The sequence below is a fragment of the Lepidochelys kempii genome, chromosome 3 (assembly GCF_965140265.1).
Source record: "Lepidochelys kempii isolate rLepKem1 chromosome 3, rLepKem1.hap2, whole genome shotgun sequence".
NCBI lineage: Eukaryota > Metazoa > Chordata > Testudines > Cheloniidae > Lepidochelys > Lepidochelys kempii.
Window position 1 is genome coordinate 119,366,139 of NC_133258.1, and position 27,072 is coordinate 119,393,210.

The 27,072-nt window shown below is 40.6% G+C and overlaps 1 protein-coding gene across 6 annotated transcripts in view; it reads left to right on the plus strand.

Annotated features, from left to right (window-relative positions):
• The window catches only part of SNX9 (sorting nexin 9), a 98,754-nt gene extending 72,438 nt beyond the window's left edge, over positions 1 to 26,316 (plus strand). For all 6 annotated transcript variants that reach the window (XM_073337768.1, XM_073337766.1, XM_073337767.1 and 3 more), the window contains 6 exons: positions 2,807 to 2,884; positions 10,525 to 10,601; positions 12,477 to 12,566; positions 13,794 to 13,908; positions 15,231 to 15,322; positions 24,413 to 26,316. In XM_073337768.1, the coding sequence (XP_073193869.1) occupies positions 2,807 to 2,884; positions 10,525 to 10,601; positions 12,477 to 12,566; positions 13,794 to 13,908; positions 15,231 to 15,322; positions 24,413 to 24,460 (500 nt within the window). In that variant the 3' untranslated portion in view covers positions 24,461 to 26,316. The remainder of the gene's footprint in view (positions 1 to 2,806; positions 2,885 to 10,524; positions 10,602 to 12,476; positions 12,567 to 13,793; positions 13,909 to 15,230; positions 15,323 to 24,412) is intronic.
• Positions 26,317 to 27,072: the final 756 nt, after the last annotated feature.

Consider the following 27,072-nt stretch of genomic DNA (forward strand, 5'->3'; position numbering starts at 1 on the left):
AAGTGTCACTTGGAAACTTTACAAGTTTACGTCCTCTCTGCCTTGCTTTTTTATTGCTATTTAGATATATTTGTGTATTTATTATTTAAATTTGAAATGTATTTAAGTCTACTGAATTTGAGAACATCCTAGGTTATGATGAAACCATACACTGAAAATTACTAGTAAGGCATACAATGCTAAAAAAGATAGCACCTTAAAAGCACATTATGTTCTTTCCCTTTTCCCCTCCTTTCCCCACCCCAATGTTACTACACCTTAACTAAATTTCCTGAGTTTATAACACTTGGTTTGGACATAATTGCAAGATCTCTGTATTGTATTTTACCCTAAATTATTAATATATGCTCTCAACAATAACTACATCTTAACATGATTATTTACAGATAAAAACTATTATTTTAAAGCTCCAAAATGCTTATTACTAAAGTTAATCTTATTATACCCAAAAGACAACTACTTTGGATTCCTTGTTTACTACAAAAATATGGGGCAGGGACCTAATACAATGGAGTCCTGGTCTATTGTTACTGCAATATAAAACAATATAATAATAAACTAATAAGTGGCCAGCTGAGAAAATGTTTTAATATTTATGAACAGAAATTATTACAACAGTAGTGGAATATAGTTAATATTTTACCATTGCAGTGAAATTCCGGTTAACAAAGTGTCCATTATATCCCCACCAGTTGCACTGAAGAAGAAACTTAATATCTATAGAATTCAGGAATTGCATAAACTAAAACACACAAACCGCTGCCTTTTTTTTTTCTCCTCCTTCAGTATCTTGGATGGAAGAGGAGACAAGGCATGGAACAGAAGTTCTGGTTCTGTCTCCATGCCTTGTTCTTTTGTTGTTTTAGCAGTCCCCGTCTCCTCTTTTTGCTTGAGTGCAGTGCAGCTCCATTCTTGCAGGGTTGGAGTGCCACAGGAGTTGGAATTTCAGGGATCCCTAGATATCTGAATCCAGCTTATCCAAAAGTTCTTGGCTATCCCTTTAGTCCTTCTTTTTTATATATTCACTTTCATAACACATTTTAAATGACCCATGGTGGTAGAAGGAAATATTGGAAATACAAATTTTCTTTGTTGGAGTGGCCACTTTGTCATAAATTCACACTGCCATTGCTGGGGATTGCATAGGTCTCAAAACTGAATGGCAATGCCTTGGCACACTGAAGAAAATTGAGGATGGAGTGTTGGATTAATGGGGCATACGGAGGGATAGTACTGTGAATGGTACACAATGCATAGGAAATGCCAGTCCCAAGAAATAAAAATTAAAACGTGATGCATCAAATAATTCTTAGCAAGAATTCTACTAACGAAGGTATTCTAAGGATACTAATAGAGAGACCCACTATATGGTGTAAAAAGGCATTTACCTTGGTCTGAACACTAAAATGTCAGAGCAATTGAAAACTACTTAGTTCCTCTTTTATCCACACAATACACTTCTCCAAATACAAATTTAAAAACAAAAATGAAAAAGCAAACATATCTCAACTTCTGACTCTTTCTATAATGGACAGCTCATACAAGCAAAAAATTATTTTCATTTCAGAGATTACATCAGGCCTTTGAGTCTATAGTATATGAATTATGCATGCTGTTTATAATTTTAAAAATTCAGCCATAAACCACAGCAATTCTAACCTCATTGTGAAGAAATAATTTGTGCATGCATGGCTGTGTAGGCATAATAGAACACCAAATTGTATAATACACATACAAGTGCATTTTGTTAGCCTTATAATTGTATGCAGTGTTGTTAGTTCCTACTTTAAGTATTAAATTTTGAAACCTTGATAGCTATCTTTTTAAGAGGGTTCTTTTTTCTTTTCTTTTTTTTTTAAGAATATTATGAAGACCTTTAACATTGCAGCTAATACAATTTCTTAGTATAAAAGGTTGTGTCTTCATGTTACTAACTCCAGGTCAAGGATATATCACTGAAACAAATTTATTTTTAAAAGGCTCACTTAAGAAAAAAATCTCTCTGTACTCCTGGAATGCATTTGTATAGGTTGTATGAATATGAATTTAGAATAAGGTGATGCTCTCCCCAGTTTTGGGGTTCATTTAAACACAAAATATTCTGGTTTCTTCACAGAAGAAATGAAGGAATGCTTTTAAGTTTCCATGGTAGGGGACATTTCACCTGAATCAAGCTTTTTAAACACATTTGTTGCTTTAGATAAGCAAGTATGGACACATATGGTGACCTTTTCAGTTCTTTCCTCAAGATGCAATGGCAAAGTGTTCTTAGAAAAGTGGGGGGTGGGTGGGAGGGGAATAGGAGTGGTGTGTGTGTGTGTGTGTAATCTGTATATGATATTGAGAGAGATATAGACATACACATGCACAATATGTCATGTTCATTATATACATGGAAACAGATACATAGGTTGTATACACAGAGACAGATCCTTATTTGGTGTGTGATTTTTAAAATATGTACTTACACACAGTTATATTTTGAAATAAGTGAAATAAGGTTTTTATCTTCATGAGTTTGGAATGGCCAATTATTCAGGAATGGATGTGCAATACTACCCTTTGTACGAATACTATTGCATCTCTTTGAGCTAACTATAGAAGGACTAAATTAAGACAGTATTTTATCTTTTTAATTAAAGATTCATAAAAGGTAATACATACATATGACTTATGGTGGACTTCTAGAACATTTTCCCCAAAAATAAATGTTTAATATTGAATAGCTGTTTTGTACCAGAAATGCTGTATAATTCAGTGAAAGTGTAAAACAGTATTTACGTTTTTACTTTTTTTTTTTCTTCAGCATTACCTAAGGAATATCAGAAGATAGGAAAAGCCTTACAGAGTCTGGCACTGGTTTTCGGCACCAGTGGTTACCAAGGTACTTTATATATTCATTTGCACTGTTCTTTCATCTTAAGAAATATTATGTCTAAAGTGTCCTATTATATAACATTTTGCTGTCAAAATGTTATATTATTTTGGGACCTTTTAATTTTTAAATCTCAATATAAGTAACATTTTCCTTATCTAGTTGTATTGACTGAGTACCCATATCTTAGAGTTTCAAATGGCATGACATGTTTACAAAAGGAATGCAAATGAGAATTCAGATCCAAACATATCTTACAATAATTTTTGTTTAACTTGAGGTATTTACAGTGGCAGTCTGATCTAATACTAATTTGTAACATTGTCATTGATCTAACTGACAATCTACTGAAGCATGTCTTTTATGACCAATACTTGTGTGTTACATTACAGAAGAAATGTGTGGATATAAAAACATCGGCCATCACAAAAGTATAGGGTGACATTTTAAAACCATTTTTTGTAATTAACTGGATTATGTTCACCTGGTTTGGAGACACTTCGATTTTTTTTTTTTTTCAAAGAGCCCTATCTACACAATTAATAAATGGAGACTGTCATGTTGGGTTGTAGTGAGGAGGAGGGAAAGAGGCATAAGATGAAAACTAATCAGTGGGCACTTCTTTTTGTTGGGAGTGTTTTATGCATTATCCTAATAGAGTATCCATATTTTGGGCCAAACTTAAATTCCACTTTGGCACATTTCTACTAGGCTGATGATCACACTTTGAGGTTTCCAGTTTGCTTGTTCATTATACATACATAACTTGCTGTTTAGAAGCATCAGAGATCAAATCTGTATTTCATAATACACATTTATTAGCACAGTGCTTCTACTCCCCGTTTCTTTCCACAGGACTGGAGCAGAATTGCTGGCTACATTAAATATAGTCACTCAAATTCTGCTAGTGTTTCCGCAAGCAATGTGCAGAAAAAATTCTTCAACATGATGAAGAACCTCATTGGGTCACTCTCCTGTGTGCCCCTTCTTCCCCCCAAATTCTCAGACCAAAATTGGAATCTTTCTCAGATTTCATCCCAAAATGAACCTAAAGATTGGGGTAAAGATTGGGGTCTGTAGAATGTTCTCACTGAGTTTTAAAACTATTACTTTTCTTTCAGATCACTTTATTAACTGGCATTTTACAGACATTCTGAATTTTTTTAGACCTTTGATTTAGTAACTTATTCCAACTGGGATTTTCTGCTTGGTTACTACTAATTAGTTCCTTGCTTTGTATCCTTCTATAAACTCTGCCTGTTAACTCTGATTCCATTTTAACCTGTGATTTGAAATTAGGTTCTTTGCTGTGGGTGTATGTCCTGTATTTTTATGTTCTTCTGTACCATACTTGACGTAGACCTTAAATATGTAAAGTGTCCTGCATACAAATTCGGGCTGGAGCCAAACAAAACCTGTAGCATGAATCTTTGGGAAGAGACTGAAATGTTACTTTGGTAATTATAACACACATTCTTTTACCAGGGTAAAGGGAAAACAAAGAATGTGGCTTTAAAAGCTAGGATGCAAACTTGCAGATCAGCCTTACGAAGGAACCCGGTCATTTGATTTTCAGCATCTTTGAATGGTATGGAAAATAGAGACCATGGTAATTGGGAAGTAGGCAGGGATATTTCCCCTTGCTACTCCCTTAGACATACCTGGTTGCACCCTAGTGTCTTGCTAAGAGAAACTGCTTCCTTCCAGTTGTTTATCCTCTGTCCTGATCCCATATATTTTACTACTTAATACACCTGGTACAACAGTCTGTTTTCCTTAAATTAAGTATATGGGATTCTTCGCTTCAAAATTCACTTCTCAAAAAAAAAAAAAAAAGACCGAACAAGTGGAGTGCACAAATTGCTTTAAATCTCTTCTTCACTACTAGTCATTCAGCTGTCTGCTGTTAGTGTGCAATCTCATGTGATGACTGGTTTGGATGCTGTTATTCTGTGATTGACTGGACATGCAGAAGAATGAGGACATAGACACATGAATCGATTTTAAAGCAGCAGGCTGCTGCTTTAACTTTAATATTAAAGGGGGTGCTGAGACACTCCCCCTCCCATCCACAAAGTTGGTTAAATGGCTTCACACCGTATAGCCGAAGAATCAGGATTGGCTCCCTTACCCAACCCTCCACCACTCAATTCATGAGTCAGCCCGGTGCTGAATCCCATCACCCTCCCCCCTGTGAAGAGGAATGATAGGATAGATGAGTATGTGAAGACTTAACACCTCGTCTGGAGTCCACCAGTCCTTCCTGGGTCCCCTACTCCTGTTTATCCTCAGAGCTCTCCCCTTGCAGCCATTTACAGAGATGCCAGCAAATTGCTTGGTTGCATTCTTCCCCCCTACCCCCCAACTGTCTGGCAGCTAACTCTTGTCAAACCTGGTCTTTCTTTTTGATAGCTCAACCACATACTGGATCCTTTATCAGATAAGTGGACTCTTTTCCCTCCATGGTTAAGGGACATCATTCCTGCTCTCTTTGACCATCATCACAGATCCAAAAGAGGCAGAAAGACTGGCAGCTTCTTGTTTCATGGTTCTCCTGATCAAATCTATTTGTGCATGTCTGCCAGCTCTCTGACACATCTGCCTTGTGAGTGTTTCTGACCAGACCAACCTGGTCCTTGGCCATAGCTATGTAATCCACCCTAAATCCCACTGACTGTTAATTTTCGAATTGAGCCTGGTGCAAGTACTAAGATAAGTCTTCCCTAATGGACTATCGGCATGCTAGGCAATGTGAAATGTCCACAGATCAGTGCAAGAAAGAGAGACAGGAATGTCCCATAACATGCTGCTCTTGCCAAGCGGGTATAGAGACCTTTGGCTCTGAAGCCCAGCTGAGACCAGTCTGCTGATGTAACCACCTGCTTATCAAGCCAGTGTACCATTGAGTACCCACAAATCCAGAGAGCTACATTAATTCTGATTTCCCCTAAAAATGAGAAACAGGATTTAACATATGCTCCCTACTTGCTCTGCTGACTCCTCCATCGCGTAGACATAGGCTCTCTAACATCTTACCTTCAGTAGCCTGAAACATCCAAAAATCCATGCCCATGGAGGCTGCACCAATCCTAAAGAGAGTATATGCTAAATTTACTTTACTGAGCCCTAGATAAGAATCCCTTTCTGATCATACAGCAAATTGAGATCTTGTCAGTTCACTAACACGCCCAAATACACATGCACAAAGCCTGCCTCATGCATATGCAGAGGCAAGCACACCCTCCAAGTTTTCACTGGATACACCCATTCATCCAGGTGTTCCTTTAACACTGTCATGATCCTGTGTGCTGTCTGATCTATTTTGGGAATCGCTGCTATAGGAACACAGACCCTTGTCTGAGCCATGCACCAGCCGGTTCCAGAGTACTCCCGTGGCACAGGGACCACACTGCAGTACTTGTGGCATTCTTCAGTGTAAAGGAAAGGAGGCTTAAATAAAACAGCTTTCCCTCTACAATGGCAAAGTATAGGCAAGGCCCTAACTAAACCAAATCTGAGTGGCTATGGGGGTGCCAAACCTACATGCTGGGTCCTCTCACCCTGGGCAAGTTTCCCTAATAAAACTCCCCACATTATTCTGCAAATCCTGTCAGCTAGCAACAGACGGACTGGCCCCATGGTGGATGCTGCCAACCTGTGGTGCACTAGTCATACCACATATCTCACCACCAGGAGCTTTTGGCAATGGGCCAATCCTGAGCGGATGCCTTTCCTAACTCTGAACTCAAAGAAACCTGCTGTGAAAACCTAGAATGTCTTTGAGTCAATGGAGTTCTCCGCCAGTGTTTAAGGCTGTCAGTAGCTATGGTTCCACAGAGAACAGGGTGTTGGTAACCAGTTTTGACTGGCAAACAGCATTAGTTACCAAAATCTGCCCTTCTGAAATTGAGAGCATTGGCAAAACCAGTATCAATACAAAGAATTTGTCTTGTGGTGAAAAGATATTTAATAACAGTGCAACACACAGGCGCATAACCTCTGCATTAGCTGCACAGACTTTACTAACTGGCAGCTAATGTGTACACCCATTTCAAGTCACCCCTTAGGCCACTTTTGAATACATCAATCCTCTTGATAATGTAAAACTTGAGTTAACACCAAATGTATCTATGTATCTCCAGTTGGCTTGCTAATATGACACTATATTGAACTCCTTCAGGAATTCCCCCCATTTCTCCTGCCCCACCCTCCTCTCATATCTTGTTTGTTACAGTGACAAACAAGGGCTGTTTAACACCTGTGGGGGCAGCTACTAGGTTTTCACAGGATGCCCTGTTGGGCATTTCCACCTTACAGTCAAATTTGGATCCCTTAGGATCATCTGTAACTGTTCTTTAGTGGGTTTGCTGCTTTTAAGAGCTTTTAGTTCCCTGAATCAATACCCATAAGCCCTCTAATTATCCCCAGGGAGGAGGGATCCCTTCTGCTATGTCTAATTCTATGCTAAATATGTCAGTTGTTGCATGTGAATCCTTTTCTCTTTCCTTTATGGTTAAAGGGAACCCCAAACATCCTGCCATCTGCTGAAAGATTCCCTGCCGCTGGACAGACTCACCTGGCCCATATCTCCTCTAGTGAACAGGAAGCTTCAAATAGTAATCAGTTGGGGTAAACACACTGCACAAATAACAGCCCATTCCCGCATTATACAAAACCGTTCAAAAGCTGGGTGTGATATGGACAGCTCCGGGGCAGGGCCATATCTGAGTAATAACAACCCTTACTCTGAAAATCACACAGACTAAAGTCTTAGTTCTACCCTCAGGCAGATTCACCCCTAATTCACCCTTTGTCAGTTGAGCACCCCGGCCACATTTATTTTAACCTTGCACATAAAAGCATTTAATGAGGAGTAGCAGACCAAGCATAATAGAAGATTCACTAAGGAGCCTTGAGTGAATAAAACAGTATTCCTGTGAGGCCCCACCTGTAAAGGGAATAACCAAAGATTTGGCATTGGAACTCCTCCTACTTTCCCACCAACTTCAGCTACAAATTCTTGTTCGTGTTTGGCCCTAACCACATGGTCCAGCCCCCAATTTGGCTTCAATTTCTTGGCCCAAATGTGAACTCTCGCCCAGAATGAGGGATTAAAAACTTGCCCATTAACATCTGACCTGTCTGCCCTATTGGAATAAACCAATGTATCTAATTTAATGGAGATGGGGATTTTTGTAACATTGCCATATCTATCTCCTGGTCCTGCCTTGGACTTGAGGATCCTCCTCCTTTCCCCTGAACTGAGCTTTTCCTCTATCACTGCGTGCTATGGGGGCCTCCACACATTTGCTTAATTTTGCACAATGAATAAAAACATTTCCTTCTCCCTTGTATTTGTGCTTTCCTATCACTGAAAGGATCATGTGAACCAGCTTGGTTGCGATAGAGGCAAGACCTCATGCCCTCTGCTGATGGTAGCCTGTGGAACCCCTTCTGACACCACCTGTACCTTGCCATCTTCCACCCCCTGATTCCTCTCTAAAGAGGTGGGTTGGGATGCCCTATCACCACACTATAGCTATGCTCTGCTCTGCTCCACTCTCCCCAGCTCCAGTCCATGAAGGTTTCTTGAATGCATTATGGACAAGGAAGAGGAAAGTGAGGGGCAGTCCCTGATAACCTTGTCCACCCAATCAGAAACACACATGCATATACCCTCCCTTGCTAAGATGGGAAGGGGCAAATGTTAGCGTTCTGAAAAGCCAATCAACTTGTGATACTCTTCTCTCTCTCCCTCCCCCCCCCCGCCCTCATTAGAAGCAACACCCAGAACTTCCTTTTCTAATTCAACCAGTGCTCCATTCTGTCTCAAATATAGGCACCTTTCTCCTGGGCTAAACAGCAGCTTGTCTTTATGTTCAGAAAGATTCCCTCGTGCAGTTGTGAAATTGCGAAACTAGGAAATTGCAGTCCTTGAAAATTTTCCCTGTAGTTCAAGCCTCTGAAGGGATCGCCTCTGAATTACATATCTTGAAGTCTTTTATTGTGAAGATATCTACCTTCAAAATTATTATTTCAAAACTCCAGGCAGGCAGAAAATGGCATGACTAAACATTTTTAAAACATTGGAGAAAGAGAAACATTTTTCAGACACCATTCTTATCAAAGTCAGAAATTCAGATATTACTCAAGTTCTGCAGCTTATAGCAGTGCACATCTGGGAGCTCTCCAGTTTCTGAAATCACGCTAATGAAACAGTCTGAACATTGGATCTGATTGCTACTCTGTCTTCCTTTATTTCCTCTCCTCCTTTAGGACATACCCTGACTTTAATATCTCTCCCTCTTCTTAACACTGATCAGTTCACACAGGTGAGAAAAAGCACCTGCTAAATTTCAAATTGGTTCTTTTAGTAAAAATATGACTCCTAAATCAGTTTTATTCTGGTGCATCTCTTCAGTTGCCAAACATTAAGCCCTTGCTATTAATAATAGGTTCTGTCTTTAGTAAATAAGATCTTCAGCAAATGGAGAAATACCCCTATATTCAATGTATTTGTATCCATAATAATACTGTCAAACCATTTGTCAGGCCAAAAAAAAGGAGATAGTTAGGATCCCTTTTCATGAGAAGGGGATAGTGTGCAGTTGCTCTTATATAATGCTTACTGGTAGCCTGTCAGATATGCTCCACCAGCTCATTTTCATAACTCTCTGTTGGCCAAGAAAACTTGAACAAGCTCAGGCCAGGATGGAAAATCATTACAATCGTTCTTTGGGAAGACTCAAAAATGCCTTAAGAAGAATTTCATGGTTATTACGCTTTGTTCTGCGTAGTGCTCTGAGTGTTACCAGCTCATACAGTATTTTGGTATTTTTCTTAAAGCCCCAGTTCCGGGAGGCATGCAATCGTGAGAATCTCCACCTTTATTTTAAAAACAAGTCTCTCGTCCTCATGGTTGAAGAGCAAAGTTTGAAAATGTGACTGAAGTGTATCCTAAAGGCTTAGAAACCAGATGGCAAAGAAGAAATAACCCAAAATGTGTGGGGTGGGTTTTTTTGTTTTGTGTTTTTTTGGAAATCTCATGATTTTCCGGTGCCTGATTCATTACTTTTGAATGCTTGGGATTAGCAATACTGCTAGTTAGACCATCAAAGAAAAGTCATTATTTATTAACTGCGAGACACACATCTTTTTAACTATAGGGTTTTGGGTTTTTTTGTTCTCCTAATTTTAATAAAATGCATCTACACAGGTTCTTCCCCTGCTTTAGTCGGCTTATCTTACCCTCTGACAATCCCTATCCTTCCTTGTAAATGCAGTAATTAAATATTTTTAAAATAGGTGTTATATTAAATATTAAAAATATTAAATATTAATAAAAATGTTAAACACAAAGCGCCGGTCACTGTAGTTAACTTATGCAAGTTGAATGCCGAATTTGTAAATATGCCTTTTTATCACGTTAGTAATTTAAAAGCCATCCCCTCGCTAATGATACCAGTATACCAGAATTGAACAATGTTTGCTCCCTTTCTCTTTTGTATATTTTTTGTAAATATATAATAACTACAGCAGCACACAGGCTTTCATTACTCGAGACTAGCCTGATTTTGAAATCCATTTGTTTATTCAGCAACTGTATTTGTGAATTTGTTACTCCACCTTAATTTGAAATATATTTTTAGGAGAATCTGATCTCAATGAAGCAATAACAGAAGCAGGAAAAACATATGAAGAAATTGCCAGTCTCGTGGCAGAACAGGTATGAAAACTCTAATAGAATGCAAGTCAATCCAGTATACATTACATGACAACATACAATGGGATTTGATCACGTTTTCCTTCTGCTCTGACTTTCTTGCAGAGTTACTTAATACATTTTTACATCCATAAGAAAATCAATATTTCAAAATTGCCTTATAATTTAACTTTTTTAATAACTTTACTCCTGGGGACATTCTGTGCAAAAAATTGAAAAATTTCTGTGGATAATATTTTAAAATTCTGCAAACTTTATTTATCAAAATAATAACACCACATAATCACACCGGTTTCAATTATTTTGGTAATTATTTCAAAATACCTGTCAGCAAGTATGTCTGAAACAAAACACACACACACACTCACTCTCTCTCTCTCCCCCCCCCCACCCCAGGAGTAGAGAGTTAAAGAAACTCCTATGATAACCCAGTTTTGTTTCTCTGTCCCTTCTCCCCCCAAGCCGAGCCCAGCTACAGGGCCCCTCCCTGCCCAGATACCCAAAACCCCTCCCCCCCCACAGAGCCCAGGGATCCAGAGGGAGAAACAGTCTGATGCTTGGTCCCAGGCTTGCATGGAATTTCCCTGCACACTGCCATCTCTGTCCCTCAGGGCATGCTGGGAACTGCAGCTGCTAGGAACCCTCTAGCTCCCTCCCTCCCTTTCTCTTCCCTTCCCTTCCCCCCTCCCCCCGCAAACACACACACAGCATCTTCGATGTATAAGCTGGGCTCTGTCAGGTCCACCATCCCCTAGTGGCAGCTAGCAGCACAGCCCATTTCTGCGGGGGAAACCAAATTCTCCACACTCAATGTTAAATTCTGCATTGCGCATTGGCACAGAATTCCCCCAGGAGAAATAACTTGCATTATAAATTATTTCTCTTCTCTATGTCAGCTGAAAGAATGATGCTAGAAAAGGATCTCCTTTGTATCAGACGTCTTGGCCTTCAATAGATCAAATTGATTATCTCCACAACTGATTAAATGCGACTTTGTGGTGTCAGCACAGGCTGTCTACTAGGTCTCACACTGTTACTAATGCCATTAAAGCAATGATGGGAAATTTTTCAAAAACTTTTAGTATAGACAGTGGCTTGGGTCTAGATCATGCTGCCCCTCATATGTATTGTTTTGTCTCATTACTTCATTGGGTTTAACTTTTAAGTCCCTAATTTTAAAAAATGGATCCTGTACCTGCCTCAGTGTTCAGGCCTTAAATTTGGCTTTGTTTAGGACCTGCTGACTGTTCATGTAATGCTTAATCTCCAGAGTCCAAAGTTATTTTCAAATCCATCGTTACATTAGGAAGTGATGTGGTTTTTTTTAAAACACCTTAACTTTTTGAAAGTAACAGCTGGTTGGGTACATTTATCTGCACTGTATTTGTGGATAATGATTTGTTTTGTCACTGCTGAGGTTGGAAAAACTCTTCAGTGGAACCTTGAGATTACTAGCTACAATAATTTAAGTAAAATATGGAACACAAGCTTTTTAAAAGTGGCATTGAGTGTTTACCCTATTGATTTTATGTTCACTGAGGCCCCCGAACTTCTGTTCCCTGATATAGCCTTATATATTAAAAATAATGGGACAATCTTCACTGCCTTTACATGTATTCCAGCTAAAGACTGGACATTAAAGTGTTTTCAAAATCCATAAATTCTTGTCTTTATCTAGACCTAGTGTTCTTTACATTGGGTGGCAGCGAATTTTAAATACAATAATCTTTTTCTCATGTTATAATTTTTTTTCTTTTGCCTCTGGATATTTTTTTGGCCTTACAGCTCTTGTTCAATATGTGTAACTTTCTATTCAATTCTGACATTAATATGACATAAATATTTCTTTCTTAATAATTGCTGAATTCTCTTTATTAGCCAAGGAAAGATCTCCATTTTCTGATGGAAACTAATCATGAATACAAGGGATTTCTTGGTTGCTTCCCTGACATTATAGGAGCTCACAAGGTAACTGTTTTTGGGGGTGGAGTATGGATGGGAGAGGAGTTCACAGGACAGATGAAGTTGGGGGCATAGTGGGGAGTAAAAGGGAGGGATGTGCATGTATAAAATCAATACTTTGCCTGTCCTGCACTCAGATATTTAATTTGCCCATACCCCTAATGTCCATATTGCTGGAAACCTGTAGGAAGATAGCAATGGAATCTTTGCAAATGAGAAATTCTCAGGGGAGGAGGGGATTTTTTTTTTTTGAAGGCCTTTTTCAAAACTATTGTTCTTTTAGCAATAATCATGAAATTTCTAGCTTTTCATCAGCATTTATTCAACCTTAAAAGTAGTTTATAGTGGTGGAGGCTCGTAATGTCCTTTACCTTTATACAACTAATGAAGCTAATGTGACCATCTGATATAAGAATAGACCAATATTAATACAAAAAAAATTATAGTATAAAGAATTGTATGAGCACAAAAAAGGGGCTCATTCTAAGTAGCTGATTTGCCAGGCACACCTTAATTCTCCCACAAATAAAGTACAAATGACTAAATATTCCTACTAGTCAAAGGCTACATAAACGTCATTAAGTCACTGATAGTAAATGGGTCCTTTTGGGAAATAAGTTGTCTTGAAGCAGTTTACATTGCACAAATCTTGGATGATTAGATAATAGGTCCTAGAAGCATTTGGAAGCTGGAAGTGTTTAGATATGGTCCATCTAGAACTCCATTATATTTTGGAAGCTTGGCCTATTATCACCTCCTATAAATATGCATGTTAACTTTTGTGTATCAAACCCTGTTTCAGTGTGCTTGTAATCAGTGCTCATGTCTTCTGCCGTTTCCCCCCACTGGCATAATCAGAAGATATCTAAAATTAAACAACACATTTTGGGGGAAAGTACTGAAAGGCAAAATCAGATTTGTACACATGCTATGGGTCTGTCGAGTTGTTGTTTTAAGCCGATGGTTCTCAAACTTTTATACTGGTGACCCCTTTCACATAGCAAGCCTCTGAGTGCGACCCCCCCCCCCTTATAAATTAAAAACACTTCTTAATACATTTAACACAATTCTAAATGCTTGCGGCAAAGCAAGGTTTGGGGTGGGGGCTAACGTGTAATAATCTTGCAACCCCCGAGGAGTCCTGACCCCCAGTTTGAGAACCCCTGTTTTAAGCTAATATGATAACCTTTAATTGGTTGTTGTTTTAATCATCCTGCATTTTGGTCTTAACAGGGAGCAATAGAAAAAGTGAAGGAAAGCGATAAATTAGTCGCAACCAGTAAAATAACACCACAGGATAAGCAGAACATGGTGAAGCGTGTAAGCACCATGGCTTATGCATTACAAGGTAAAACAAACTTGAAGTTCAGTGACAATGTTACAGACTCTGAAACACTAGTTAAGAGGAAAATTTTAAAGGGAAATCCTGTGCTGCACTAGGAATAAGAATATGTAGCACTTTTCATCCATAGATCTCAAAGAGCTTTACAAATTAGGTCAGCACCGTCACCTTTTACAGATGGGTAAACTGAGGTAGAATGGGACAGTGACTTGCCCAAGGTCATCAGCAGGTAGTGGCAGAGTCAGGAGTAGGATCCAGGCCTCCTGAGTCTCAGTCCAGGACTCTAGCCACTAGGCAATGCTGCCTCCCTAGGAGGTTTGCTAGTAGAATTTACTTCTACGTAATGTCCCCAACTGCATTTGCTATTGAGAATTCGAGTCTGAAAAACAGCAAATGGTATTTTACTTCGTACCAAAGTGCTTGTTTTTTACAGCCAAAGTTTTAGAGTTGGTGCAAGTACATTTTAGTTTCAAAGAACAGGAGTAGCTGGAGTCCTTTATGGGAGAGAGCTGTACTCGGAAAACTTTCCAGCCCAAACAAAATCTTTTAAGTGCTTGCCTGCATCAGGATATAAAACTAATGAAGGCCATTGATTGTTTCTTGATGGTAGATCTTATCTGCTGGGTATTGATTGTGTTCTGTAGAATTACTTCCATACCTAGCCACAAGCCAAACTGCTACATTCTGTGATTCTATCAGATCTTGCAAGTTAAATAGGCAGGCTGGGTCAGTATTTGAATGAGAGACCAAGATGCTGCAATTCAAGATGTTGAGGATTCGATAAGTGATGCTCTTTCCTCAGAGTCAACACTGAACCAATGTTTCCATACAGTATTGGGTGACCGTGCTTGACAGCAGCAATCTTTGCACTAATTAATAAAAATTACCACTTTTCACTTTTCATAAGAATGTGGATGTTAACCCCAACATCCTTGCCAAATTCCAGTTTAAGTAATTCCATTTTTGCCTACAGTTTTTAGATTGGATACAATATCCTTTTTATTTCATTTAGTAAACTCTGTTGCTGTGTATTATTATATAACTGTTGATCGACACCAAACGTGGCTGCATTTCAGTGACTGATGAATCCCTATAGTGTGACTTAATTTGTTTGTAAAGTAATGTAAGCTCCATGGAGAAAAGATACTATAAAAGTGCAAAGTAATAGTATTCCCAAAGTAATTGCACTGACTGCATTTGGTGCTGAATTGGGTTAAAAAAAAAAGACTGCACTCCTAGTTAACACAGTAACTAATCCGAACTAATGAAACTGCTCTTGTTGATGAGCATTTTTCTAAATTAATTTGTATCCTGTGTTTTGACTACAGCGGAGATGAATCATTTCCACAGTAACCGGATTTATGACTACAATAACGTGATCCGCCTCTACCTGGAACAGCAGGCACAGTTTTATGAAACGGTAAGTTGCAGCATATCAATGCTGGTTTCTCGTGCATGCTGTGAGGCCACTTATTTTATCTGTCAGAAACGCTAGCTGTGTATTAATCATTCTGCATGTGCACATCTCTTTGAAAGCAGTTGCTTGAAAGGCAATTTTACATTTAATTTAACAAAAAAGTACAGGAACAAAGGATGAACTGAAAGAACATTTTCTGTAGAGACTTCCAAAACCAAAACTTTGCAGCACATGGAACTTAACATATAATATATTACACTCAGATTGACTTCTTTAAAATAACATTATTAAAGCTGCTAAGTCAAGCACTGGAAGTTAGGAAATGCTTATGCTCACCTAATGAGCAGTTTTTTGATATTTTTACTCCTGGGGAAATTCTGCGCAACTGCAATGCAGCAGAAAATTGCCCCCTGCAGAATCCCTTTGCTTCCTTGCAGGAAATGGTTTCTGTGGGGAACCAAAGAGAAACTGCACCAGTGCTCACTCACCCCTCATGGCAGCTCAGACACGTCTGTTCAAGCAGCTCGGGGAAGAGGGGTCTGGTGATGTCCTGGCCACCCAGGGATCTTAATCCCAGTTTAGGGAGGGGGGGGGGGGGAGATGGAGTTGCACCTCCTCCTTCCCTGCATGGAGCAGCCAGAGCTGGGTCAGATCAAGCCCCAGAAACTTCCCCTGGCTGATGGAAGCTCTGCACCTTGGGGGGAGGATGTGCCTGTGTGGGGGTGAGGCTTGGGGGGAGAGTTCCAGGTGCAGAGTGGGGGTGGCGGGGAAGCTCCCTGTACAGTGACCCCTCCCCCCACCCATGCACCTGGAACCCCCACACCAAGCTTCCTCCATTTCAGGAGTTCCCTGCACCCAGAACTCCTTCCCCAACCCCACTGAGCCTCATCCGCTGCATCAGGAGACCCCAGACCCCCACCCCACTGAGCCCCAATTAGCTGCACCCTGAACCCCAACCCCACCAAGTTCCAGTCCCCACCCCTACTGAGCCCTAACCACCTTCACCTCGTGCCCCCCCCCCGAGTCTCATTCCCCCTGCACCCAGAACTTCACACCAAGCCCCTGTGCACCCAGATTCCCCCCTGCACCCAGACGGCCCACTGAGCTGCCCACACCCAGACTGCACCACACAGAACCCTGGTACTTTTGAGGGAATTCTGCACTGAAAAATTTAAATTTCTGCAAGATTCTGCATATTTTATTTGTCAAAATAACCCAATATAATCACACCATTTTCAATTATTTTGGTAATTTATTTCAAAATATTTGTCAGCAAATAATTTGAAAATGGTGTTGTTTTGACAAATATACAGAATTTTGCAGAATTGTAAAATATTGTGCGCGGAATATTTTTTTGGTGCAGAATTCCCTCAGGAGTAAATTTTGTTTTCTCTTTATTCAGTATGGGGCCACGCGCCTTATTTACTGCACGCTCTTCAAACCCTGTTTTGAAGACAGACTTATTACTTGCCTCATGGACCTTTCTATGGTGCTCAACTGAAGTCATTGGGAGCTATGCTTTGAACGTATAAAGTGCTATATTATGCTAACTACTCTGAAAAATCAAGTCCAAGGCATCTCAAATAAAGTACCTAAAATTTGTGGCTACTTTTGACCTTCATCTCTCTGTGTGTCATCTTTCTGTCTGTAAATGGGAATAATACCCCTCGCTCATCACACAGACATTGTGAAAATAGATTAATTAGTGTTTGACTAGTGTACAGTAAATAAGTCCTAGAAACATACATTGACCAACAAGGAGAAAAACTAAATATTGAATAGTTGTTCATTAAGTGAGTACCATCCATCCAGTGCATTGAATGGGGGGGAGGATCCTGTGGGAAAAACTAGTATGTGATCATGTAATCAAAGACTGTACAATGGTGCATACACACAAAAGGTCTTGCTAAGTTTGCACAGGCAACTTTAATTCTGGCTTTTTCTAACTTTTGAATGCTTCACTTAACAAATCTGATGTAGTATTTGTACATAATTGATTAGGGTTTTTCAAAATGCAAACTGATAAGACAGAAATTTCGTCATGTGGCATCTTATTGAAACCCCCCCCCCATGAGTCATCAGTAGAATAGGAGCCTTTTATATTCACAGCACATAGACTATTGCCACTTGAACTAATGGAGTAACTAATAGCAATAATAAATTGTCATTTTCTGTGGGGACCAGCACTAAAAGGTGAAGAGAAACGCACTTTGCCAGTGGATTTCATGGATATTTCCTGACAGTAGAAGAATGGTTAGTCTCAAGAAACCTGGGTTTCTCTTCAGGCTCTGAAGGGGGAGTGTTAGTGGAACATTCTTCTGCCTGTTCCACACCCCTGGCTCCTTGTCCCAGTCCTATTCTTCTTGCCTATCCAGTCCCAGTCTCCATTCTTCGGGCTTCTTGTTCCAGGCCCATTTTCCCTGTCTTCCCAGTCTGCTTGTCCTAGTTCCAGTCTGCTTGCCCAGACAGTCCCAGTTCCTTTCTCCTGCCCCCACCCCCTCCGAGCTCCCAGTCCCACTCAGCCTCCTGCCCAGGCTCCTCATCAGATCTGTCTTCTCCTCACTGCCCATTTCCCTCATCTGAGTCTGCACCCCATCTGCTTGTCAAATCTGTCGTCCTTTTCCTCTGCCCCTCCTCCGCCTATTGGTTTACAGTCTGTCTCCCCTATCTCCGAATCTGATTTTAGAGACCACTCCCCTGCCAACTGGTTCCTGGCTTTGACCCCCATAATTTCCACACCATCTCCCAGCCTCTTCCCATCCCCCAGTCAGAGTTTCTCTCCTCCCCGCCAGCCCAGTTTTCCGAGACTCTTTTTGTCCTAAACTATTACTGTCCTACTTTCCCTCTCCCAGTCCAGCTTTTCCCCCCCCTGTATTCATATCAGACCACTTCCTCCTCCCTATTGCCTGGGTGCCAGTAGGGTCATCATTGGGAGCACAAGAGACCGGCCCCCTGCTCTGTTCTGGTGTCTGGACCAGAGCAGCAGGGAGGAGCAGCTATTACAGATTTTGCCCTGATGGCTGGAGCAAGCTCAGTTGCCCTGTAAGGATGGTGATGCAGTCAGGGGAGCACTAGGAGATAGGAGGGATTGAACATACACATTGAAGACTGAATCTTTAGAGAGTTTAGCTGTTAAACTTTTACATTTCTAGTGGGCATGTGTGAACTGCAACTTCAAAGGCTTAGTTTTACCAAATTTGGTTGGATTTTCATGGGGACAGCACAAGGCCCATTCCTGATACAAGATACAAAACACCAAACACTGCCTAATTTTAAGTCTCCGTTCCAAAGCATGAGCTCTTAAAAGAAAAGGTTGCTAGAATTTTTTAACATGTGCATAACAATGTATTTTTATGTCAGCTCATTCCTAGAAATCGCTAAACCATTTTCACTGAAATTTTCAAAAAGATTCAGCCTGTGCCAGAAACCCAGCCTGGGAAATTTCAGCCCAAGTGGTTAAAGTTCGGCATACAACTGAAAAACAGGGTCTTACAGTGTTGGGCAACTTCAATAGGTAGTGCTACCAGATTTTACAGCTGTCTGACAGAATCACACAGAGAAAGGTGGTGATAATGATCCCCTATCTGCCAGCAAGGTGATTTCACTCTCTGGTGCAGCTGCAGTTAGCATTACCCCTGCTCTCTCCAGAGTAAATGTGGCCAAAACTGCAAATTAAGCGCCACCCCATACTGCCAGGCTGGTGTAAAATAGATTTAGCGTAAATGAGAATTGGGTCCTACAAGTTTAATGGCAAGTGGCCAGACTAACTATTAATACTATGAATAACACATGAGAACATGCAATAATGGTATGTTCTTGAGTAAAATAATAACTGGCAGCTAAGTGACCCCCTCAGAAACACCTAACTGATTGAAATTATTGTCCAGACATTACGGTCGTGTGTGTGTGTGTGTTTGGAAAAACCACCCAGTGTGCATGACAGATCACACCTAGCCAGTCTGTTAAATCCAAGCATGAATGGGTTTATGTGTATGGCCCCCTTTTTGATATTAGTTCAAGAATTCTCATCCACCAAGTAGTAATGTAAGTTGCATCCACATTTGCTGGCAGGAACTCAAGACCTTCTTAGCCTAAAGAGTTAAGCTTTAACGGGTGAGATTTTTTTTTTAATCAAAGTTGCATCACTGCCTGAGCAAATGACAATTGTCCAAATACTGAAGAAACAATACACTGTTATGGTTTGGAGCTTTATCTATTAGGATTAAAGTTAAACGTTTTATTGCTGAATTTCAGCAGGGCATTAATTGGCTGTTAGTTCCTATAACTACCCTTCAAATTCCTTTAGGTGATCAACATGAAATTCTAAAACCAGAACTTAATAGATTACTGAAAGGAAAGCAAATGGTCTTGAATTAAGTGTGTATCTAGCTTGCGTTGATATTCCCATTGTCAAGCTGTCTCGAGTGGCTCAGGATCGTGAGTACCAACCAGCCTCAGAGCAGACCGTTACAAACCAGGGCACAAACCCTGGAATTGGCGGCTGTGATTGCAGAGCCATTGGCCATTATCTTTGAAAACTCGTGGCGAACCGGGGAAGTCCCGGATGACTGGAAAAAGGCTAAGGTAGTGCCAATCTTTAAAAAAGGGAAGAAGGAGGATCCTGGGAACTACAGGCCAGTCAGCCTCACCTCAGTCCCTAGAAAAATCATGGAGCAGGTCCTCAAAGAATCAATTCTGAAGCACTTGCATGAGACGAAGGTGATCAGGAACAGCCAGCATGGATTCACCAAGGGAAGGTCTTGCCTGACTAATCTAATCGCCTTTTATGATTACTGGTTCTGTGGATGAAGGGAAAGCAGCGGATGGATTGTTTCTTGACTTTAGCAAAGCTTTTGACACGGTCTCCCACAGTATTCTTGTCAGCAAGTTAAGGAAGTATGGGCTGGATGAATGCACTATAAGGTGGGTAGAAAGCTGGCTAGATTGTCGGGCTCAACGGGCAGTGATCAATGGCTCCATGTCTAGTTGGCAGCCGGTATCAAGTGGAGTGCCCCAAGGGTCGGTCCTGGGGCCGGTTTTGTTCAATATCTTCATAAATGATCTGGAGGATGGTGTGGATTGCACTCTCAGCAAATTTGCGGATGATACTAAACTGGGAGGAGTGGTAGATACGCTGGAGGGGAGGGATAGGAGACAGAAGGACCTAGACAAATTGGAGGATTGGGCCAAAAGAAATCTGATGAGGTTCAATAAGGATAAGTGCAGGGTCCTGCACTTAGGACGGAAGAACCCAATGCACCGCTACAGACTAGGGACCAAATGGCTAGGCAGCAGTTCTGCGGAAAAGGACCTAGGGGTGACAGTGGACGAGAAGCTGGATATGAGTCAGCAGTGTGCCCTTGTTGCCAAGAAGGCCAATGGCATTTTGGGATGTATAAGTAGGGGCATAGCGAGCAGATCGAGGGACGTGATCATTCCCCTGTATTCGACATTGGTGAGGCCTCATCTGGAGTACTGTGTCCAGTTTTGGGCCCCACACTTCAAGAAGGATGTGGATAAATTGGAGAGAGTCCAGCGAAGGGCAACAAAAATGATTAGGGGACTGGAACACATGACTTATGAGGAGAGGCTGAGGGAGCTGGGATTGTTTAGCCTGCAGAAGAGAAGAATGAGGGGGGATTTGATAGCTGCTTTCAACTACCTGAAAGGGGGTTCCAAAGAGGATGGCTCTAGACTGTTCTCAATGGTAGCAGATGACAGAATGAGGAGTAATGGTCTCAAGTTGCAGTGGGGGAGGTTTAGATTGGATATTAGGAAAAACTTTTTCACTAAGAGGGTGGTGAAACACTGGAATGCGTTACCTAGGGAGGTGGTAGAATCTCCTTCCTTAGAGGTATTTAAGGTCAGGCTTGACAAAGCCCTGGCTGGGATGATTTAACTGGGAATTGGTCCTGCTTCGAGCAGGGGGTTGGACTAGATGACCTTCAGGGGTCCCTTCCAACCCTGATATTCTATGATTCTATGAAACCTCAAACTGGTTGTACGTTCTATACTTAGATTTCACGAGTATTAAGTGTCCACTCCTTAAGCACTGTCAGAGCTGTAACATGGAGTTAGACTGGAGTACCCAAGAGGACTGTCTATCTTGCCACCTAGTTAAGCCTGCCTTTGTGATAGATGGTGCCTTACACCTGAAATCACAGCAATATTCAGGTTGCTCAGAGTCCCAAAAAAGTCACTTACCCCAAGTCAGTTGTACCCTACATCTCTCACAAAAGACAACTAAGAAAAGAAAAGAAATTAGTTATTTACAAGATTAAAGTAGGTAAATATACATACACAAGAGTTAGCCTAATGATCCAAAAGGGTAACAGAAGATGCTGTAATATGCAAGCTCATATGTCCTTCAGGGCTAACCCAGGCCAAGCCCTGGGGAGCTCTTGTTTATGCTTAGAAATCTTCACCCCTCAGAATTCAAGCAGCATAGAGATACAGTTCCTTCCATCAGGGATATTTTACTCCTGGGGGAATTCTGCGCCAAAAAATTAAAAATTCTGCACACTATTTTAAAATTCTGCAAATTGTATTTGTCAAACACTACATAATCATGCCAGTTTCAATTTGGTAATTTATTTCAAAATACCTGTAACAATAAAGACACTCATTCACTCTGTACTCCTTGGGGGGGAAGAGAGTGAGTTAAAGAAACGCCTAGGACAACCCAGTTCCTGTTTCTTTTCCACCCCTCCAAGCCCAGCTGGGGAACCAGACACCCACAACCCCTCCCTCTGAGTCCAGCCATGGGGCCCCTCTCCCAGCCAATATACCTGAACCTCTGCCCAGCCCCCTCCCTCCCAGAACCCAGCTGCAGGGCCAACCCAGTGCACACACTTCCTCCCAGAACCCAGCTTTGCCCCTCTCCCCCCAGCCCAGACACCCTTCCCCCTACTGCCCAGGGATCCAGAAGAGGACCCATGCTTCTGGGTCCTATGCTTGTTTGGAGTTTCCTGCGCACCACTGTCTCCTTCCCTCAGGGCATGTTGGGAACTGCAGGTGCCAGGAATCCTCCCGCTCCTCCTCCCCCTCCCCCTCCCCACCCTGCAATGTCTTCTATGTATGACCTGGGCTCTGCTGGGTCCAGAAGCTCCTAGTGGTGGCCAGCAGCACTGCAGCCCATTTCTGTGGGAGAAAGGAAATTATGCGCAAAAAACATTCATTTCTGCAAAATTCTGCATTGTGCAGTGGCATTGGATTCCGCCAGGAGCAATTTACTCTCTCCCTTCAGAATTCAAACTGATGGGATGAGTCCACCTACATCTCTTCATGGTGTGTGTGTGTGTGGTGTGGGGGGCAATCAACAAAGTCTTTGTTCTTTGAGGTTTTACAATGGCTGATTTTGTTTCAGTGGGCCTTCTTGGTGGGCAGGACCAACACCTTCTGTTTCTACATAGCTGTTTGACGACTTACACAATTACAGAGCATTACAATGTAAATACTTAATATAACCTTATAACATCTGTACTGCATGTTATAAGATGAAATGATTGTAGGATGCTGTATGTATTAAAGTCTAAACACCAAACACATTCTTATAAATCTAATACATATTTTAACACTAACATACTGGTGAGCGAGACCGGTTTTTGGCTATGCATTTGTCATTTTTCAGTGAGGCCTAGGGGCATTGGCATGAGCTGGCACCTGGTCTGCCAGCGTCACACCCATCAAAATGAAAATTCTCTCCAGTTTAAATGTAAAAACAAATGTGTGCAAATCATTGCAAGTGACAGTATCTCAAAGTACATCTGAGGTCAAATCACAGATCCAAATATCTGTAAACAGAAAGTGGTAGGAGTCTAATCTCCCCACAAATCAACAGTGACTGATAGTATGTTGGGATATTATGTGTGGAATAAGTTTATGATTTTAGTCCCTACAAAGGACTTAAGAAGAAAACACTAGCACCACAGTATAGGGTTGGATTTTAGGGGATTTCCAGAAAAGTTCTTTCCTGGTTGTGTGTGTGTTGCCTTCTACACTGGAAAGGAAAATGACGTGCCAGCAACATGGGAAAGTAGAATAAAGGAAATATGACTTCTTTACTTTGGTTCCCGGTAGCTGTATAACTTTAAGTAGCTGAAAGAAAGAGTTTATATGCTTAGTCTCCACTAGCCTTTTTCCCTTAGTCTCAGACTCCTAGACCTACTTCAGACTTGCATATTTGTAAGTGGTTTCAAAATGATGTGATTTACATTTTGAGGCGCCAGAAGATGATGTGGCTTAAAGTATAAGTAAGCTTACTCTAATTTACACACTCTTAACTCCCTTTTCTTGCTGCTCTTGGCCCACTTCTTTCAGTCCTTCAGTGTATCACTAGTAGTATAGGTGGATGGGACCTTGAATGGGTTTTATTTGGCGTAACATACATGTTGTGAGAGCGTCTTGAAGTTGTAAGTTTTGAACTGAGACTCCTATGCTCAGATGCCCCTCTGAATTTATACCAGAATATTTGTGGTTAAAGCCACTTAAGAGTCTAAAAAATTATTTTTAGTTACAAAAGAGAGAGGAACTGAACAGCTCAAAGGCTTGGTAATGGAATATGAAACCTTTTGCCCCTGGGTGAGCAGAAATGGTTGTTGCTATTAGGTGGATCTTCAGTCTAATTGTTTGTCTCACTGCAGTTGCTACTGGATATATCACAAAAAGCATCCCATCAAATTGCGCTAATTGGCAACTATGGGGTCTCTGCAGAAAAGCACCGAATGGGCCTTAAGAATTATCGAACCTCTTGCCACTGAAGTGTCCCTCCAAGTCAGGGCTAAGGCACATTGGTACAACAGTGTAGGAACCTTGCACTGGCCATCTTGTGTTCTGTCACTAGCTAGAGGTATGGAGAGTCCAGAGCTGTCAATCCGATATCTTTCATGAACACTATAAATACACAGAATCGTTAACTGGGGTAGGAAAGCACTGCATCCACTAATACTGTTTTCCTAAGTTGAACATTTAATATTTGAGGAATGAATCAACTGAAATTTTCTTGGCAGAGAGCTCTAAGATGAGCATGAAAGCTATGTAATTTAAATATGTAAAGTAGTCATGCTATTCATGTGTTCTTTTTGTTTGTTCCAGATTGCACAAAAACTGAGGCAGGCACTTGGCCGCTTTCCGGTGATGTAGAAATAAACTGGGATGGATAACGAAGAACAACTCCGAAGTGCTTTTCTGATTCGGGGGCAATGCGACTAAAAAGTTTTAGTGTTTGCCATCCAAGAAACCAAAAAACACCACACCAAAAGGAAAAAAATCTGAATTGCAAAAAACAGTTAAAATAATTTAAGATGTTTACTGTTCTCCGCATTAGTCTTTGCCAGCCAAAAAAACAAAATCTGAATTGCAGAAAGAGTGAAACTAATTTGATGTTTACTTCTTCAGTCTAAATGCACCAGTTATTTAGGTATATATATTTATCTTGAACACTCTCCCTCCATATCTATCTTTTAAACAAAAGCTGTCTCTTGCTAGAAAGTGCTCTCAGTTGTAGGGCTCGAAATTGTCAAACTAGTCTGCATTTCCATGGATTACAAACAGATTCATGGTTTGTCATTTCTTCCGGATCTTAACTAGTGTCAGATCATGAGGTATTTTTTTCATTTAAAAAAAGTGACTAAGCCAGAAAAAGATGGTTTTTATTTTTTTTATTTTCCTTATATACCATTCAGCCTTTTGTTGAAATTCCTTTCAGCAGTCATGTAAAGTTTGTGTATGTTTCAGTTGCACACTCAAGATAATCTCTTAAGATTGTTGTTTTGTTGATCATTTTGCTCTATATGGTTATGCTTTCCAACATGTACTTCCAGCACAGTCTCCATAACATGATGGCTGGCAAATTGTTCACTTTTTTCCATAATTACTTAATATTCCGTTCTTGTGGAACAAAGCCTTAGAGCTTGTGTGCGTTGGGCTCTCCCTCCCTTCCTGGCCATGCACTGTGCAAAGAAGAGACATTAACCAAGGAAAGAGCCATTCCAGGAAACTGGAAAAATATTCTTTCACACCAGCAGTCTGACTCCATTAAATATTATTCAGCCATGGGCTACCTCTGATAGGGTACTCAGTGCTGTGTCCTGGCCATCATCTTCCCCTTTGCCATACAGAAGTCAGAGTATCTGCAGAGATGACACTTCCAGTCACTTTTGACCCCAAGTGACAGGAGTCCCCAGATTACTACCCAACTCAGGTTTTCACATAGTACTACAACATGCTACTGGCTCCCATTCAGCTTAAAAAAAAATGAATCTACAGCCACTAAAAGGAAGAGGGGGGGGAAAATTCTAGTACAAACTGAAGCATGACCTCTGAGGTGTTGAATGAAATCCAGGATGTGTGGCAAATAAGTTATTAAAAATAATACTGTAGGTGCAAATGAGGTATGGTGTTCACCGCACATGAATGGCACAATTATTGTCTTTACTAACGAAGTGCCACTAAACAACTACACTTTAGGCAAACTTCTGATAGTTACCGTCCAGTATTTCACTTAATGCCACAAGCAAGCCAGGATGCCAAACTGCAGCTTTTGCTAGAATCTTCCTTCAAATATAAACAACTTAAGGAATAATTTATTTTACTCACAAAGCCATGATAAGTGACGGGTACATTTTGTTGATTCTATTGTTGCCTTACTATGTTGTGTATTGCTGTTATTTTTGTGAAATATTTTTACAATAAAAGAAAAATCTGGATCTGCCTGAATAACATGAAAACAAAAAATCACTAAGCCTGAGTCCAGATGCTCTTTAGTAGCACAGGTTTTGTTCATATTTTATAAATACTTTGTTTTCCCTCAATTTAGTTTTCTTCCAAATTCCATAGAGCAGTGTTTGATACAGCCATTTAAATATATGTAAAAATTGTAAAGAATGTGTATAAATGTTTTACACCAAATGTAAGATCTTTCCTGCATGTAGAAGCAACCTATAAAATAAATTGTTACGACGTGTACAGTAAATTCTGAAAGCACCTCTTCAAACCAACATTTTTTCAGCCTTTGTATATTCATTTTTCTGTGATGAAAGTTCTTTGTAACTGGTTCTTAGCTGGGGGGAATTCTTTTACCAAGCTTTGAGCTGACCCTGATGCACAAGTTGCAGGTTGTGCATCTTTTAGTGGAGATGGTTTGGGAATCTAAGCATAAGGTGTGCATTTCCAGTGTGGGGAAGCTGTGTTTGTAACACCTATGTCAGACATATAAAACTATTTAAAACAAGCAAATCTGTTTAAGTCCTAGAAAATAAATTCCTTAGACTAATATATATTTATGTATACCCATAAGACTGTTTTCTTGAGAAGATCATACAGCTTCTTAACTTGAAGATGTAGCGTGAGGTGCAAATGTGTCCTACATTGCTTTGCTTCATCAGGTTATGCAACCTGGGCAGCAGAAGAATGAAAAAGCATCCTCACTTTTTCCATAAAGAATGTAGGAGAGAAGGCAAATACCAGACTACTCAGTTTTGCTGCCTGCGAGTTAAAAAACAGTCAAGCAGTACGTTGGTATTGCTAGAGGAAGATGGGTCCATGAGAAGGAAGTGGTCTACTGAATGAAAATGTCGGCAGGTTCTCGGCTTAATTATTTAAATGGGAAACGAGGGGATCATTCAGTTAGTTAGCACCAGAGATTTGGAGAGCACAGCAGTGCAAGACTTTCCTAGTGTTAGTACTACAGCTCACCATGCCCACCTGTAAGCAATAAAATGTGAGAAGAGTACACTGCTGTGCAATCACTGCAC